Raw genomic sequence first — 16,748 nt, 5'->3', positions numbered from 1 at the left:
GTCTCCTTTCCGTCTTCCCTCGTCGTTGCTTCCCTGGTCGATGCTGTAGGTCTGCCCGTCTCCGTTTGTTTGTGATGACTTTCTTCCTTCTCTGTGTTTGTCTGCACGCATATGGGTGTGCGTGAGTGTACTAGATGACTGCATAACGCGTGCGTGTGTACGTTTTCCGTAGGACACAAGAAACGAAAGAGACCGCGAAACGAATGCGCGAATTGATCGCGCGAGTTGGATCGGGAGAGGGGGGAGGTGGCATCGCATGTGTCTCGCCCAACTGCTCCACCGCCTTTGCTTACCCTTGTTCTCTGGGCCCCTGATGGTTATGTGCCATGACGAGAGCCATAGAGGCGGCTTCTGTGCCGCACGGCTCTCATGCGAATCTCCGTCGTATGTCTCTTGGCAGTCGCATGATGGCCCGTCTCTCTGGATGCACGTGTGGGTGCGGCGCGGCATCCCTCCGCGCGAGGGCGAGCGAAAGAGGGATTTGCGAGTGTGCGTGTTGCGGCAAGTGCCCCACAGTGTTGCTGCTTCTCTTTCCTCTGATCTGGTGATAGGGCGGCTTCTTTACCCCCCCTCCCTCGTCCTCAACGTGTTCCACTGCTTCGCTCTTCTTTATCGATCCATATCTCACTTGGTCGCTGGCGCATCGCCCACATGCGCACGCGACAATGGAAACGAAGGAACTACATAAACACACCAAAAAAAACCCAGTACGATACCTACGTATAGACACAGCGAATCAAGAGAGTCATCGTCATGTCGCAGAACTTTGGCGACTGGTTCAATCAGCTGGGCCTTGTCACCCGTGCTTCTCTCGTCGCGTCTGTGGGCCTGTCCGCCGCCTGCTCCCTCAACATGGTGGGTGTCGGCTCGGTTATCCTCACCTCCGAAGCCATCACCTCGCTGCAGGTGTGGCGCTTCGTAACAGCTGCCTTCTACCTCGGCAATTTCTCTTTCCCGTGGCTCATGACGGTTGCCATGTTTGTCACGTACGTCAAGAACAACGAGGAGAGCGACTTCAAAGGCAAGACGGCAGACATGACGTACATGTTTCTGCTGCTGGTGGGCGCCCTCTCCTCTGCCGGCCTATTTTTTAACGTGTACGTGACGAGTTTCTCGTTCCTAATGGCGCTGTGCTGGATTTTTTGCAAGCGACACCCCGAGCAGGAGCTGACGCTCTTTGGATTCTCCTTCCGCTCGGCTGTGTTTCCGTGGGTGTTGATGGCACTGCACCTCGTCATGGGGCAGGGGCTGCTTGCTGATATTCTTGGCATAGTGGCCGGACACGCCTACGTATTCTTCAAGGATGTTTTTCCAGTCTCACACAATCAGCGGTGGCTGGAGACTCCGATGTGGCTGCGGCGCCAGTTCACGCAGCCGACGCACCGCGTCGCCTCCTTTGGCCCTGAGATGCACCCGTACGACCCTCGCTTTCAGGCGGCATGGCGGGGCGAAGCTCAGCAGAGGAGCAGCGGCTTGCACAACTGGGGACGCGGCCAGACGCTCGGTAGCAGCTGAAGTACCGGCGCTAGTTTCCTGAAGTCACCCATGCAGCGGCTGCGATTCCCCGCTCCGAAGCTGAAGAGCGCTTGCTGCCCTTTGCTACTTCTGTCTCTGCTTTGTTGCACGGGGACAGGGGCCCAACCCCGTGGACACACCGTATGAACGGGTCGGAGTGTGTGTGCTTCCCCGATTCCCCGTCCTCGATCTCTTCTTCTCTGTTTGTTCGTCTGTTTCTGTGGGTGTGTGGGCTCCTCTCTCGCGGGCGTGCGTGCTGACGACGTGCGCGTTTGGGCGTTGCCGCGTACGATGCGTGTGTCTTTGATTGGTTGTCATGGCCGGCGTTTTTCGCTCTCGCTCTTGTCCGCTGAACCTCGATCGGAGAGAAAGAAATCGAAAGAGGAGAAAGAGGTACATTACGAAAAGGTGCTCGTGAAATGAGCACACCTCCATCCGATGACGAGCGGCACCCTTCACTCCGCTGTGCTGCTGATCTTGCCAAATATGCAGTGCTGGCGTATTTTTTTCTGAGCAATTGCACGCTGGCACTCGTCCTCTCCTGTACCTCTCGACCTTCTCATTCACGACACTCGCTTTTTTTCTCATTTTTTCCCTTTGCAACTTTCATGAACGTATCAACCCACAGACGAACACACACCCAACAACATAGTTCCAGTGTCAAGCCGTCCTGTACGTCATCGTGCTCCCTGCTCAGCGCGTTTTGCAACTTTCTTCTTGCATGCTGACGCTCTTCTCTCCTGAGTGTCTCTCCTGTGTGCTACTTCACCCGCTTGTCCCCGTGACTGTCGCACCTTTTTCTGCATCTCCTTGTTTTTGTCTTTTTGCCCACTGCGGCGCATCTCGCGGGCCTGCAAGTGCGCGTGTTCGCGGGTAGGAGGGAGCGGCGTATTAGAAGATCGAGAAGTGCTCGCCTAACTGTTTCGTCACGCCGAGGGCGGGCAACACCGACGGCGATCCGCACAAGCATACGCGGTACTCACAAGCAGGGAAACGCACGACAGGAAAATGCCTTTAGAGAATGGAGAAGTCCTTTCACGGTGCGTCCAGCAAGTCGCCAAGGCATGCAGTGATGCGCAAAGCTCCGTGAAAGAGCTGGGGACGGGCCGGGACGCCATTGCCCGTGATCGGCTCCGTCGAATCCGGCTTCTCGTGCAGCAGTGCAACAGTCGCGTAGAGGAATTGCTCAGCGATGCAGAACCTTTTCTCGAGTCGCTGAGGCAGCAGTACGCCCAACAGAAGGCAGTTTTCGAGCTCATCAATGCCGAGGCCACGCGTCGGGAGCGGCAGACGTTCCGGCAGACAGATCCGGCCAGCATGCGGGAAGGCGACCTCGACGCTCTAGAGCCGCAGGTGACATTTTGCGAGGCGCGCCCCCTCAATGTGTCGGAGTTTCACACGGAGGAGGCGATTCAGCGTGAGAAGCTACAGAGTGCGCGCGAGGTCGAGTCAGATGTGATGGACCTGAAGATGGCGTACCAGGAGTTCCACTCACTCGTGCATCAGCAACAGGAAAGCCTAGATCGTGTGACGAACAACGTGACGGAGTCCCGCTCTCTTATCGAGCGCGGGCACGATCAGATCCAAGGCGCCACGCGCCGGCAGCGATCTTTTCGAAAAATTGGCTGCATTAGCGGCGCTGTAGTCATCGTCATTATGACTATCGTCATAATTGTAGTCACAGTTGCCACCCGATGACTGTCGTTCGCTTCGTTGCCGTTTCTCTTTTTTGACTGTCCCCATCGTCGCTCTCCCGATTTCCCCTCCTCCCCACTCGCTCTCTTTTTCCTGCGCAGCGGCAGAAACCGATGTGGAGTGCGCGTGTTGTGCAGCGAGCCATACTGAGCACGCCGCTGCAGCCATGACCTGTGCTTGTGTGCTGTCTCTGCATTTTGCCTCCCCCTTTTTACTCATCACTGCTCGCCTCCTCCTCGCGTCGACGCTTTGCTCCACTTTGTCTTCTGCTTTGTGTTTCTATATGTGTGTGCGTATGCCTGTGCCCCGGTGCAGGCTCGCACGCGACGAAGGCGCTGATGATCGCCACACCGCCATCCGATTTGAGCCGAAATGAAGCGTCACAGAGACACGCGAAAAACAAAAAAAAGAGATATGTAAACTCAGCGTTGCAAGCAAGAGGCCATGACTCCCGCTCACCGGCGCCGATGAGAATATGGCTTGCGCTGTTGAGCGGAGATCCACGCGCACACAGACGCTTGTTTGTTCCATTGGGCACAAGCGATACCTTTTTCTTTGCTCTCTGTGCATGCATCCCCCCATCTTTCGCAGCGCTCACCTTCACCTTTAGTCTTTTTCTCCTTCTCCTTTGTACTCAAATTAACGGGGATCCGCCGGTGCACCGATCTTCCGGTTTGGCACTTCACTACTGCTTCCCCTCTCCATCGGCGTATGGGTCTCCCAGTGCTTCACTATATTTGTACGTGTATGCACGCGGGTATACCTCCGCGCTCAGTCCACGCCGACACTTGCAGCTTTGTTCATCTGTCGTTTTCCCTTTTTTGCCTTTTGCCCCTTTTTGTTTCGCCTTTCTTTGCCTCTTTCTGCCATTTCCGCCGCCTCCATCTCTCTGTGCATGCAGACGTCCCCGCACTGACGCACAAAGCGGACGCACTGCTTACTACTGCCGCCCCCTTTTTTTGTGTGTGCTGTTGTTGCGGTTCATTTCAGCGCCATTACCATCACACGACGACAAGTTCTGTCATGGACTCCGGCTACCCACGACCATCCGGCATCACCGTGGGCTCGCCAGGCTTGCCTCCTGGCAGCTTGGGCTCTCCATTTCCGGAGCAGATGAACAGCCCACACTCTTCCGACGCGATGCAAGGCAGCAACGCCTCTCAAGTTCCGTTGACGATGCACGCGGACGGTGGCCAGCACTCGAAGCCACACTCGCCGCCGCTGACGTCGGGGGCGGAAGTGCTGTCCGCCCCGCACCATTCCCACTTAGCTGGCGTGAATGCCCCTTGGGATGAAGACGATGACTGGACCACGCCAGGCGCACCCGCGCAACATTCTGCTTCGGCCGCAGCACCGGCGAAACTCCCACTCCCTCCGGGGAATCACGCTGCTCCTCCGGTTTCCATAGCCGAGCAGACGAACCCCGGCTCCCCCGCTGAGCCTCACCCCACGCCAGTCGCCATGTCGCCGCCGCCGTCGGATGGCTTTATCGCCTCCTCTTCGCCGGGGGGCTCGCCTAACCGCCCGCCCACGCCGCCGGAGAAGCCCTCCGCGGCTAACGTCGCCAAAATGGATGCGCTCAAGAAGCAGATCGCCAGCCGCACCGCCGCCATGGACGCTGCGACGAAGGAGAAGGAGACGAAGATTATGACTGCGGCGCAGGAGTACCTCAAAGCGCTCATGGCAAAGCGTGAGGAGGAGGTGATGAATGCAAAAGCAAGTCACAAGGAGGAGCAGCAGGTGGGCGCTGAAAAGATCAACGAGTACAAGAGGAGCGGTGCTGTCTGGAGCGCAGTGGGCCTGCTGGTGGACTTGCAGAAGCCGAACCAGTACTCCAAAAGCACGGAGCAGATGCGCACCGTGCTCTCCACGCTGAACGCCGCGCCTGCCAAGAAGTAAGCCCTTACAGTGATGCTGCTGATCGGCAGCTGCCGGCATCGTTCTTACAATGTTTGTTTTTCGGTTTTTTTTATTGCGCCTTGTTTTTCTCTGCGCGCCCTTCCCTCCGCCACGTATTGCATGTCGTCATTCTCCTCTTGTGTTGCATGAAGGCCGAGAGAGGCGATGCAAGGTAGAGCTCTTTTTTTTTGCGGGGAGAAGGGGCGCGCCTTTGTGCTTGTGTCTGCAGTGTGGCAGACGGTGGCGGCAATGCTACCGTGATTTCTGATGCTCTCGAGCCGAGACTTTGCTGAGAATTTTGCGTCTCTCACGCACAGTTCGAAAATGAAGACTGCACGACGTCTTTGGGGCTTGTTTCGCTATCTTGCAAGGGTTGAGGAGCAGACGAAATTGGGGAGAACGAAGGCCGAAAGAGGAGCCGCGCGGTGCTACTGTATCCCGCACGCGTCTGCTCGCCGTTTCCTCTGACATCGACGCATGTGCCTTTTCGAACACACTCGTTTGCTCTGATCACAACTTTGATGTGCATTTTCCAGCTGTCAGTGTGTGTGTGTGTGTCTCCTTACATGCCCTTGGCCGTGGGTGCACACTTTTTTTTCGTTTCCTCGGCGGTTGTCTTTCTTTTGTTATTCCCTCGTTGCGTAGCGTTGCCTGTTTGTGCACGGACGGTGAGAGAAGAGGATGCGTTGAGAGGGGGTGTCCCTCATCTCCCGTCCTCCTCCTCCAGCGCCCCCCTCTCTCTCTCTTCCGTCAGCCCGTTGCTCCTGTACGTCTCTACTCTGTGGGCTTCCATCAGCTCGACACCGGAAACGAGAGAGAAGGTAAAATACACACCCCTCTGTGCGCTGCGGTGTTGCGATCGCTTGTCTGATTCGATTTTCTACTCATGTGCTGGTGTGTCTCTCTTTGCAGGGAGGGGGAAGGAGGCACGGTGTCAACGATGGTGCGGCACCTGCCTTGCGTGCGTTTATTTCTTCCGTGCGGAATCAAATGCATCACCGGTGGCGTTGATCTGAATCCTCGGGTCCCCCCGGCGGCTCCTCTCTGGCACTGCATCCGCTGTATGCGGTCACGACCTCATCGGGAGCCGTGCTTTGGTCACCCTTGCCCTCCTCTTCCGTACTCCTCTGCGCCCCTCACTTCATCTGCGTATATATGTCGACTATCTCTTCCGCGTGCCGACCCTTCTCAACCCTTTCGCTACCCTTTAGTACGCTGGGTGCACACAAGGGCGGCACACACACTCGCCTGCACGTTACCCTCTTAGTCTTTTCGTGTCGTTTCACACAAGCCCAGAGACAAGAGAAAGAAAAAACGACAGACGCACTCATTCACATACTTCCCCGCTCTTGCAACTTGACAATCATGCGCGGCGGGCGCGGTGGCTTCGGTGGACGCGGTGGTGGCGGTCGCGGTGGTGGCGGTCGCGGTGGTGGTGGCCGTGGCGGCGGCCGTGGCGGTGGACGTGGTAGCGGTCGCGGTGGCGGCCGTGGTAGTGGCCGCGGCGGTGGGCGTGGCGGTCGTGGAGGTGCGGGTACGCCGAAGGGCAACATCTTCCACCCGCATGCCCGCTTCAACGGCTGCTACCTCTTGGCAGGCAAGGACACTCTCTCCACGCGGTCGCTGGTCCCTGGCGTGTCGGTGTACAGCGAGAAGCGTGTGAACGGCACGGTGGCCGGCGAGTCTGAGTCACACGAGTTCCGCGTATGGAACCCGTACCGCTCCAAGCTAGCGTCCGCGATCTACGCTGGTGTAGCGAGCATATACATGGAGCCTGGCTCTGCCGTGCTGTACCTCGGCGCAGCCAGCGGCACCACTGTTAGCCACGTCTCGGACCTTGTCGGACCGGAGGGCGTCGTGTACGCGGTAGAGTTCTCGCACCGCAGCGGCCGTGACCTGGAAGAGATGACGAAGCGCCGCAGCAACATCGTCCCCATCCTGGAGGATGCCCGCTACCCGCAGAAGTACCGCATGCTCATTCCCCGCCTGGTGGACTGCATCTTCATGGACGTCGCCCAGCCGGATCAGGCGCGCATTCTAGCCCTCAACGCCCAGCACTTCTTGAAGGCGAACGGTGGCTTTGTGATTTCGATCAAGGCGAACTGCATCGATTCCACGGCGGATCCGGCAGCGGTGTTTGCGTCCGAGGTTCAGAAGCTGAAGGATTCCGGCCTCCGCCCAAAGGAGCAGGTCTCACTAGAGCCCTTCGAGCGCGACCACTGCGTCGTCACGGGCTACTACAAGAACGTTCCACAGGCGACGTGAAAGGCCGTGCCTCATCCACGAAGCACTCATCCGATGGATCCCGGTCCTGCTGTTCCTCTCGGCACGGCTTTCGATGTTATGTTGCGTGCGGGGGTGGCTGCGCGATGCCAGGTCAAGGGCCACGGAGACCCAGCTGTGACGAAGTGGCGGCTCGGCGGCAGTGTCGAGGGCACGTGCTGAATGCCATCCAAGTGCGCACATGCCTGTGTGTCTGTGCACGGTCGTGTGTTGTTGTGTAATGGAAGGAGAGCAAGGGTAACGAAAGCGCCCAGACGCAAGAGAGCATGATTGAGAGGGCAGGACCATTAAAAGAGGGCAGAGCGCCATGCCATTTTAGTCTTCCTTTTTTTTCTCTTCTCCCGCGATCTATGTGAAACAGAGAAAAGGCGTGCGTGAGAGAGGCAAGAGCGAGAGGTGGCATGCAGAGGAGGAAAAGGAGCGCCCCATCTTGTGCAGTAGTGGTAGTGGTGCCGCCCCTTCTTGTTTGCTTCGTCACTCATGCACACGCACGCACACGCACCATCTCTCTCTCGCAGCTCAGCTCAATAAATTGTCCTCCTTTCTCTTCTCTTGCGCATGCGGTGCATGTGTGCGGTTCTCTTTTGTTTGAACGATAATGGAGAAGAAAACGAAAAAAAAAAAATTTCTCTCCTCTAACACCTGCGACGTAATCGACACTTTTTTCTTCTTTGTCTCCTCGTCCTTGTGATGTGGCTATGATGACGGCTGTGAAGGGGTGGCGTGTCTCCTCGTGCTCATCTCACCCCCTCCCCCCAAAAAAGAAAGACTTAGGCGCAACAGCGAAAGACAACACACACGCACGCACACAAACAACGTAACGAACATTAGAACGGAGGTGTTTTGTAGAGAGGGAACAAGGAGGAACGCAAAGAGAGACAGAGGGGCGTCTCATGAGACTGATTTTCCGCAGCAGCAATGCAAGTGCCGGGCCCTCCCCTCTCACGATTATCGGTGGGTCTCTCCTTCGTAACGGAGAATGACAGCGCCCCAACCCTCCTCCACTCCCTTCGCCGATACCCGGGCGGCGCAGCGAAGGGGAAAAAAGCTCCGGACAGCCGCTTCCCAGCAATGCCCTTGAAAGTGGAGCACAGCGCAGCCGCGCCAGACAGAACGTGCTTAAGAGGCTACACTCGTTGATCCGCGTGCTGCGCGCGATGCCCTTCACGTCAGCCCCAGCCGCCTCCGAGCATTCACTTTCGAGCTCACTCGTTATGACGACGGCACTCCGACAAACCCTCTACACTTCTCTTTTCTGTTGTGCCTCTTCATTCACATGCGCACATAAACCTATACGCGCGTTCAAACACTAACGCGTACCATTGTTTCTCCCCCCCCGTACTGTGTCTCCCTCATCGTGTGCAGTTGGAGAAAGGGCTGCGTGCACCTACACTTTGTGAAGCGAACAGAGACGAAGAAAGAAAAGCAGCAGCTACATGCCTCAGCGAAACGGTCGACCTACATCCTCACAAACCGCGGTCGACTTTGGGCTGCTCAAAACCTCGCAGCTTCACGCGTCAGCAACCGAAAGCCCTCATAGAACAGTAGCAAGACACTCGGTGGCACACACCTCCTCGGCTTATCCTTCAAGACTGACTTGCGGCCCTGTTTAGTGACGGGACGGACCCTGACCAACGGACATCTGACGCCAGAGCGGGTCTTCCCTCACTGCAACGACTCGTACACCCGCTCCTTCTCTTCATCTCGCTTCTTCTCTCGAGAAGAGCGTCAAGCATTGTCTGCGACAGCGACACACAAGTGACCAGAACAACCGTATCGCCGTGCAATGAAGCCGAAAGCGGCCCAGGTGCGGCAGCAGCAGTCGCTGAATCGGCGCGTCAAGCTAGAGGAGAGTGCTGCGCGGGTGCAACAGGACCTCCTCGCACGACAGGCTGTCATGCGCAACATGGGCGGCGGACAGCAGAGGAACCCCATGTACGGGTATGCGGGTCACCCAGCGCGCAACCGCGATCCCAACCGCGGCGTCATTACGCAGGCCGAATGGAGCGAGCTTGTGGAGCGGCACGAAGACTCGGGCAAGTGTTTTCGCTACTTCTTTGGCGTTCTCATTTTCGCTGCCATCCTCCTCCTCACAATCTCCAAGTACGACGAGGAATACAACTTGGAGGTGCCGCAGGTGGAGTCTGGTAAGGGCTTTGGGGAGGTCCTAAACCCTGAGCGCGCTGTGGACGCCAAGGAGCTGGAGGGCTACTACCACACGCTCGGCGTCGAGGGCCGCCTTAACCTGACGCACACGGCGGTTCCACCTGCGACCGATGCGTCTGAGGGGAACGGGTCGTCGCGGAAGGCTGCCGACGACCCCGATAAGGCGCGCCGCCGCGAGAACTACCAGGTGCGGCAACAAATCAAGCGGGCCTTTCAGGATCACCAGGAGAAGTACGGCCAGCTAGTCCACTGCGGTCGCACGTGTGAGGCGCAGAACAAACAGGTAGAGCTTGCTTATCAAAAGCTGACGTCGCAGGTAGATCGGGAGCTCTTTGGCGTGCTGCTGGACGCGAAGGACACCAAGTCTCTGCGGTCCACCACCCCTGCTCAGCTCAAGATGAAATACGAGGAGAAGCGCCAGAAGATCTTAGAGACGGAGGAGGACGAGGAGGACCGCAACATGGCGCTGGAGGAGCTGAAGGACGCGTATGAGATCATCGAGAACCCTGATGCACGCAAGTACTACCTTCTCTATGGCGCAAAGCCACCGGAGCATATGCGCCACGTTAGCGCCCGCCACGGTGGCTGGGGGCAGGAGATGGCGCTGGGAACCTTCAAGTACCGCATCATCATTATGTGGTTGGAGTTCCTGCACCAGTACATTGGTGTGTGGGGCGAGACCGCCGTTCTCGGATGCGTCGTGCTTTTTATGCTGTCGCGCCTTCCTCAGGCGCTGAAGGACTCACAGCGGCTCCTGGACGAGCTGGACCTTGAGGACGAGCACGCCGAGGAGGAGAAAAGGGCGGCAGAGCAGGAAGTGCAGAGAGAGTAAGCCACCGTTTTCATGATGTGGCCATGCATCTTTTTCAAGCTCGGATATTCCGTTGTTGCGGAGCCGTGTGGGTGCTGTGGTGCACATTTCCGTCGGGCGAGGTAGAGAGAGATGCATGCATAATAGACAGCTGTCAAGGCGCGCGCACACACACACACAAACCCTCTCCGCACACTGCCTAGAATCTCTCCCTCCGATCTCCTCTCCTTCCCTGGCGCCTCTCTTCCCCGCACCCTGTCGCGGCACGTGCCCCTGCCTCGTGCACGGTCGGTTACGCGTGGGTGAGGCTGCCTTGCGGACATGTTTGTACGTCACACCCGTGTGATTGTGCGTGGGCTTTCTTAATTCTTTTTGATCGCCTATGCTGGCGTCTTCGCGGTTTGCTTCTTTTCAGCGAAGCTACTTTTGTGCTGAGTCGTTCTTCCAGCTCTTCCTATGCGTGATGCAGTGATTGCCACCATCGTGTTCATTGACACTGCTTCTGTGTGCGCCTCTGCGCGTGTGTGTGCCAGCGTGATGAGGGCCGCGGAGATGCGCTGTGCTCCACTTCTGCAGGTCGACGCCGTGCGGCGTCGAGACTCGCAATGGAGTGTCTACGCCCAGGCGCGCCGGGCTCGTTGTCCGCCTCAGCGTGCGTGCTATGCAGTCGGCGTGTCTCACACTACCCTTCACTAGCTTCTTCTGCTTGTGCGTATCTCTCTACCCCTTGCCTATTTTGTCTCTCCGCCTTCCTTTCTGTAACCACCACCGCGCACAGTGCTCTGTTTGTGCGACTTCTCCATTTCCCACTCCTTCCCTCGACTCAAACCGGGGAATGCGCGTTGTCGTACGAAGCAATGGATAAACAAGACTACTACACCATCTTGGGCATATCACGTACTGCAAACAAGGATGCGATCCGCCAAGCGTACAAGCTGAAGGCGTTGCAGCTGCACCCGGACAAGAACCCGAACGGCGAGGCAATTTTCAAATTAGTTGTGAACGCGTACCAAACACTCAATGACCCCACAAAGCGCTCGGCTTACGACCGGGAGCTGACGCGGCGGGACCGTGGCTTTGGCGCTCACCAGTTCCGACAGGCGGCGCCACAGCCATCGTCTCCCGCTGCCTACCCCTCTTCGTCCTACGGTGCCGACGCCGGCGCCTCGCGGAAGCCGCGCTACGCCACCGACGAGCAGCTATTTAAGGACGCCTACGAGCAGTACAAAAAGAGCCCCTTCTCCGCTACCCCAGATGGTGGGTTCCGCGGCGTCAACTCCGAAGGCACCTTCGCCGAATGGTTCAAAAAGAAACAAGAAGAGCTGCGGCGGGCGGAGGAGGTGACCAAGGCAAAGGCTGAGTATGCCAAGAACCTCGAGCGCGAAGAGAAGCGCAGGGCTGAGGAGTGGCGCGACATGCAGCGCCGGCGAGAGGAGGAGCGCGAGGAGGAGGTGAGGCAGGCCAAGGATCAGCGCGAGCGCGAGCGCGAAATGCTGAGACGCAAGCGGGAGGCTGAGGCGAAAGAGCAGAAGGAAGCCGAGAAGAAAGCCCAGATGGAGGCCTACGCGGAGGTGCAGCGTGAGCAGCAGGCGGACGTTGAGCGCCATCTGCGTGACTTGGCGTCACAGAAGCGCGAGTTGGCCGAGGAGCGTCGCCGCCTCGCGGAGGAAAGGGCTGAGGTGACTAACCTCGCCGCCGAGCACCGCTTTACGCGCGACATGGCGCACAAGCAGCGCGGCCAGGAACTGGCTGACGCGGTGCGCCGCGCAGACGCGAAAGTGCGCGAGGCACAGGAGCAACAAATGCTCCACGAGGCCAACGAGCGTGCCAAGGCTGAAGAGCGGGCGCGCGAGGAGAAGCTCAAGCGCGCCGAGGAGGAGCGAGCGTTAGAGGCTGAGAGGGCGCGCGAGCGCCAACGGCAAAAGGAGGCAGAGGCTGCGGAGCAGGAGCGTAACCGCACGACAGCCGAGTTGGGAGAGCAGCGGAAGCGCGTAATTGCGCAAATGATGTCGGAGAGGCGAAGACACGAGGAGGAGGTGTCCGCGATGCGGAGGGAGACGGATCGCATCGAGGCGGAGATGAAGGCCAAGCTGGAGGCGCTGCGCGCTGCGAAGAACTCTGGCCAGACCATTAACTTGGATGAATGGAAGTTGTAGCTTTTTCCTTCACTCGCTCTACCGCCGCATCCCTCTCGCTGTCTCCTGCACTCTCTTGCTTTCTTTCGCCTTCCTTCGTCTCCGTGTGTGTTTCGGTTGACCATACATCTGGCCGTTAGGTGGCTCTCCTGCGTTGTTGCTTTGTGTATTTTTTTCTTTTTTTCTCCCTCAGCTCCGTCCTCGTTGGTGTTTTTCCTCGTGTGTTTTTTTCACCCTCTCCCTCCCACCTCTTCCTCGCCTCGCGGACGAAACTGCTGAAGGGAAAAAAGGCGCAGCTGATGTAATTTACAATACGTGCGCAAAGGTCATTTTGCTCACCCGTGCAACTCTCCCATATGCACGCGCACATTCTGTTCTTCTTTCCCTTCTATCTTTTTTTTTTCAGTTCCCTTTCCCACTCTTCTTTCGAAACAACGCTCACTTGTGAGTTTCCATCGGTGCTGCTCGCTCGTGAGCATGCGCTGGACGCACATTAAACAGTGCGAAACGCAGTCTGCTGCGGTATGCATGCGTTGTTGTGCGGTGAGCAGTCCGTATCCCCCTCCGTCCTCCTCCCGCTCCTGTGTTGAAGGAGAAACGCGTGGACTAGGACACACAAAAGCGTTCGCGCTTCTCAGCGCCAAACACTGTATGCTAGATCCCTCGCTGGGAGCCGGCTCCTTTCCCCCGCTTTCTTGTGCCTCCACGTCTGCGGTGCCGAAACGCCCACGCAAAGAGAGAGCTATGCGCATCTCGGCTTTGCATGTGTGATAGCGTGCGTTGAAGTGAGTTCGCACGGGACGGCATGAGCCACTGCCAATGAGTGGCTTCGCCATGATGAAACACTTCCCCTCTCCCTCTTCCTCTCCCGTTCTCTCGCACACACACGCCTATGATCTCTCTGCTACGCAGCTCCTAGCTTCTCGTGGAGGAGTCGAAATCGATCGTGGCGCCGGTGGGCTACGCTTCTCTCGAATTCGTTCTCCTATCTTCAACGTTCTCTCTTATTAGACCCTTCACCATGTTCGGCGGCATGTACGGCGGCGGCCTGAGTGGCATGTACGGCAGCAGCATGTACGGCGGCGGGCTAGGTGGCATGGGCAGTAGCATATACGGTGGCGGCATGTACGGAAACTCGGGTCTCATGGGAGGCTCATCGCACGGCATGAGCGGTGGCCTCAACAGCTTTGCCCGAAACAACCCGTACGGTTCCAACTCCAACTACAGCCTTGGCGGTTTCAACAGCCTCGGCAGCAACGCCGACGGCACTCAGAATAATGGCATGCAATCCTCGCTCACCTTGCAACAGCAAGCAGACCAGCCCAATCAGCTAGCGTCCCCTATCCACCAGCACGCTGCATCTTTGCCACCACTGAACGAGTCACCTGAGGAGCGCAGCCGTCGTATCCAGGCGGAGCACAAGAAGGAACGCCAGCTGATTCGGCAGCAGCGAGAGCAACACCGACAAGCGCGCCTGCAGGCCCGGATGGAGATTGCGGGCCATCTCACCAACGTGCTCGTGCAGGGCCTCCGCTCTGCCATGGAGCTCTTCGGCGTGTGCTTCGGTACCTACTATAGCATGAAGGCGGTGCGCGCATTTTCCAACGCGCAGGAGCGGATGCCAGGCATGGGAATGGGCATGGGCACTACTTACCCGTACGGCGCCGCGGTCGCCAAGACGCAGGCGGTCGTGACGGGTGCTTCGGGGGTCCAGCAGGCCGCCAAAGCCGCCAGCGGGGGCCCAAGCAGGTGGCGGGCGTGGCTGCTCTGCATTGCTTTTTTCCTTTTGGGCGAGGTCCTGTACGGGATCGCCACACGGCAGCGCGCAAATCCGCCGCAGCGCCGGCATCGCATCACCAGCCCAGCAGAGGACGCCTACGGAAACGTAATTAGCCAGGACGAGTACGAGGTGAGCATCCGCTCCAGCGACGCCGAGTCGCGCCTGACGGAGGAAGACAAGGGCGAGGAGGAGACGCTCTCGGAGGCATGGGGACATACATACAACGCCAATGGCGTGTACGGTGCCTCACAGGCGGTGCGGCCAAGTGGTGGCACCGGTGCCCGCCGAGTATACTATGCACTGTACGACTACCAGGCTCCACAGGCCGACGGTTCGCGCTTGAGCTTCAAGGCGGGTGACGAGTTTGTGGTGGAGAACTACGCCGAGGGCAGCTGGTGCGAGGCGATGGCGGTGGAGGGTGGGAGCTACTCGTCTCACGCCCGTCGTGGTCTCGTACCGAGCAACTTCTTGCGTCTCGCAGAGCGCATCACGAAATTGTAGTGGCGCACGCGCTTCGTTGCTGGCTTTCCCTTGGGCCCCTCGCCACCTGCTGTCTTGTTCTCTTTGTCTTTCCTGCTCCGCTCTTCTTCGTGTGCTTTCTTTCCTCTGCTCTATCACACTCGCTTCCCTCTCTTGTGGCCTTCTCCTTCCTGTGTCCATCCCACTCCCCCTCCTTCTCTCACTTATTCTCCCCCATCCTCAATGACTGTGTTAGCACCGCTGGCACAGCGCGATATGACGGAGAAAAGGAGGGTAGCTAATGTTCGTTATTGGAGGATGTCATGTGCGAAGGTTCCCAAAGAAGAGGAGAGCTAAGGGAGTGGGGGAGGGGGGCTGCGTGGAGGATGAGGCACAGCAGAAGACATGGCGCCTATCCATGTGTCTGGGTGCGCGCCATATTATCCTTTCGCCTCTGAAAGTTCCGTTCAGGGTTTCGTACTGCCAGCTCTTACCGTCGAGGGCACTTTTTTTGTTTGCGAAACGAGGAGGGTGAGAAGGGGTGAGGGACAGGTTATCTACTGCAGTCTCTGTGTCTGTGTGAGCGAGTCAGGGGCGAGTCGATGTTGAGTACAGCGGCAGCGGGGGAGGGGTTGAGCGAGGTGGCTGCTTTTGTCCCCATCTCCTCTTTTAGGTGAGTCCCCGCACTCCTCACTCTCCTCTTCCCTCTCTCACACAGCTCCCTTTATCCCCTCGTGTGTGTGTTTCCTCCCGTGGTTTCTGATCCGCATTTCATCTTTCAAAAGTATTTGTACCCGTTCTCTTTGCGTCGTCTCGCCTCTCGGTTTATTTCCTTCCCCGCCTGTCTCTCTCCGTGTGTCGGCGCTTGCGTGTTACTGTCATGGGCGCTCGTGTCTGTCTTTCTGTTCTCCTCTTCTGTCCCTTGTTGTTTCGTCGCTCTCTGTTTGTTTCATCGCGTGCTCTTCTATGGTGCAAGGCTACGTCACTTGATAACGCTCTCATTTGCCCTTTACGTGCCTTCGACTCTATAACGGAGAACGGGAAACCCATGCGCATGCGGCGGGTGACCTGTTCCTCTGCATGCGCTCATGTGTCTGTGTGTCCGCTCTTCTTCTGTCCCCTTCCTGTTGCCGTGCATGGGAGCGAGGAGGCGCAAGAGGCGCACGCCTTTGTGTGTTGCTATGCCACGGCATGCCAAGCAAGCGCGGAACTCAGAGTGCCGCACCAGAGGCTGTCCGCATGTGTGTTTGTGTGTGTCAGTGTGGTGGAAAGGCCCTTGTGCTACTTGTGTACAAGCTGTCCGACAGCGTTGCTTTCGCATACCTTTCTGCGTCAGTCGAGCTCGCTTCCTCCCGGATGCGCAGGGCTCCCCTCCTCGTGTCAGGTGAAAGGGGAACGAGCTGCGTATCTGCGCATACCCGCGCGCGCACATGCGGAAGGTTGCTCACAACATTGAAGGCAGAAAAGTGCCGCTTCACATGAAGACTCTAGAGGCGGGGATTAGGAAAAAAAAAGACGCCACCGCAGTGCGAAATCAGCGCTACGCGGATGTCGCCTCTACTCCTCACCTCCTCCTTTTTCTCTCACCCCTGCTCTCGATGACTGCTCTCACTTCTGTTGGTGTTGACCCCTTTCTTCGCACGCATGCGCGCACACAAATCGGGAACTTCATATTAACGAATGAGCTGTCTTCGCCTAGAAAGGAAGACATGGCAGATACTCAGCCTGCTCAGGAGGCGCCCGCCGCCGACGTCCCCCGCGCTGAACGCAACTTTGGCCGAGGCCGTGGCGGACGCGGTGGCCGTGGCCGTGGCCGCGGTGGTCCGGGGGAGGAGAAAGAGTGGGTCCCGTGCACCAAGCTGGGTCGCCTCGTGAAGGCGCAGAAGGTCACCTCTCTGGAAGAGATCTTCCTCTTCTCGATGCCCATCAAGGAGCACCAGATCGTGGACACTCTCATCGCTGAGGGCCAGCTGCACGACGAGATGATGAAGATCTACCCCGTGCA

At 58.0% G+C, this 16,748-nt stretch overlaps 7 protein-coding genes across 7 annotated transcripts; all 7 read left to right on the top strand.

Annotated features, from left to right (window-relative positions):
* Positions 1-753: 753 nt before the first annotated feature.
* Positions 754-1,515, top strand: LDBPK_190120 (hypothetical protein, conserved; the record flags this gene model as incomplete). The annotated part of the gene is made up of 1 exon (XM_003860143.1): positions 754-1,515. The coding sequence occupies one exon, from the start codon at positions 754-756 to the stop codon at positions 1,513-1,515; it is 762 nt and encodes a 253-aa protein (XP_003860191.1).
* A 1,008-nt stretch (positions 1,516-2,523) lies between these two features.
* LDBPK_190110 (QA-SNARE protein putative) lies at positions 2,524-3,213 on the top strand (the record flags this gene model as incomplete). The annotated part of the gene is made up of 1 exon (XM_003860142.1): positions 2,524-3,213. One exon carries the CDS (start codon positions 2,524-2,526, stop codon positions 3,211-3,213), a length of 690 nt encoding a protein of 229 aa, XP_003860190.1.
* A 1,020-nt stretch (positions 3,214-4,233) lies between these two features.
* On the top strand, positions 4,234-5,109 carry LDBPK_190100 (hypothetical protein, conserved; the record flags this gene model as incomplete). The annotated part of the gene is made up of 1 exon (XM_003860141.1): positions 4,234-5,109. The coding sequence occupies one exon, from the start codon at positions 4,234-4,236 to the stop codon at positions 5,107-5,109; it is 876 nt and encodes a 291-aa protein (XP_003860189.1).
* A 1,365-nt stretch (positions 5,110-6,474) lies between these two features.
* Positions 6,475-7,374, top strand: LDBPK_190090 (fibrillarin, putative; the record flags this gene model as incomplete). The annotated part of the gene is made up of 1 exon (XM_003860140.1): positions 6,475-7,374. The coding sequence occupies one exon, from the start codon at positions 6,475-6,477 to the stop codon at positions 7,372-7,374; it is 900 nt and encodes a 299-aa protein (XP_003860188.1).
* Positions 7,375-9,178: 1,804 nt separating this feature from the next.
* Positions 9,179-10,390, top strand: LDBPK_190080 (hypothetical protein, conserved; the record flags this gene model as incomplete). The annotated part of the gene is made up of 1 exon (XM_003860139.1): positions 9,179-10,390. The coding sequence occupies one exon, from the start codon at positions 9,179-9,181 to the stop codon at positions 10,388-10,390; it is 1,212 nt and encodes a 403-aa protein (XP_003860187.1).
* Positions 10,391-11,226: 836 nt separating this feature from the next.
* On the top strand, positions 11,227-12,525 carry LDBPK_190070 (hypothetical protein, conserved; the record flags this gene model as incomplete). The annotated part of the gene is made up of 1 exon (XM_003860138.1): positions 11,227-12,525. One exon carries the CDS (start codon positions 11,227-11,229, stop codon positions 12,523-12,525), a length of 1,299 nt encoding a protein of 432 aa, XP_003860186.1.
* Positions 12,526-13,525: 1,000 nt separating this feature from the next.
* Positions 13,526-14,785, top strand: LDBPK_190060 (hypothetical protein, conserved; the record flags this gene model as incomplete). The annotated part of the gene is made up of 1 exon (XM_003860137.1): positions 13,526-14,785. The coding sequence occupies one exon, from the start codon at positions 13,526-13,528 to the stop codon at positions 14,783-14,785; it is 1,260 nt and encodes a 419-aa protein (XP_003860185.1).
* Between the last annotated feature and the right edge of the window lie 1,963 nt (positions 14,786-16,748).

Source organism: Leishmania donovani, chromosome 19 (assembly GCF_000227135.1).
Source record: "Leishmania donovani BPK282A1 complete genome, chromosome 19".
NCBI lineage: Eukaryota > Euglenozoa > Kinetoplastea > Trypanosomatida > Trypanosomatidae > Leishmania > Leishmania donovani.
This window is presented reverse-complemented; position numbering and strand designations above follow the sequence as displayed.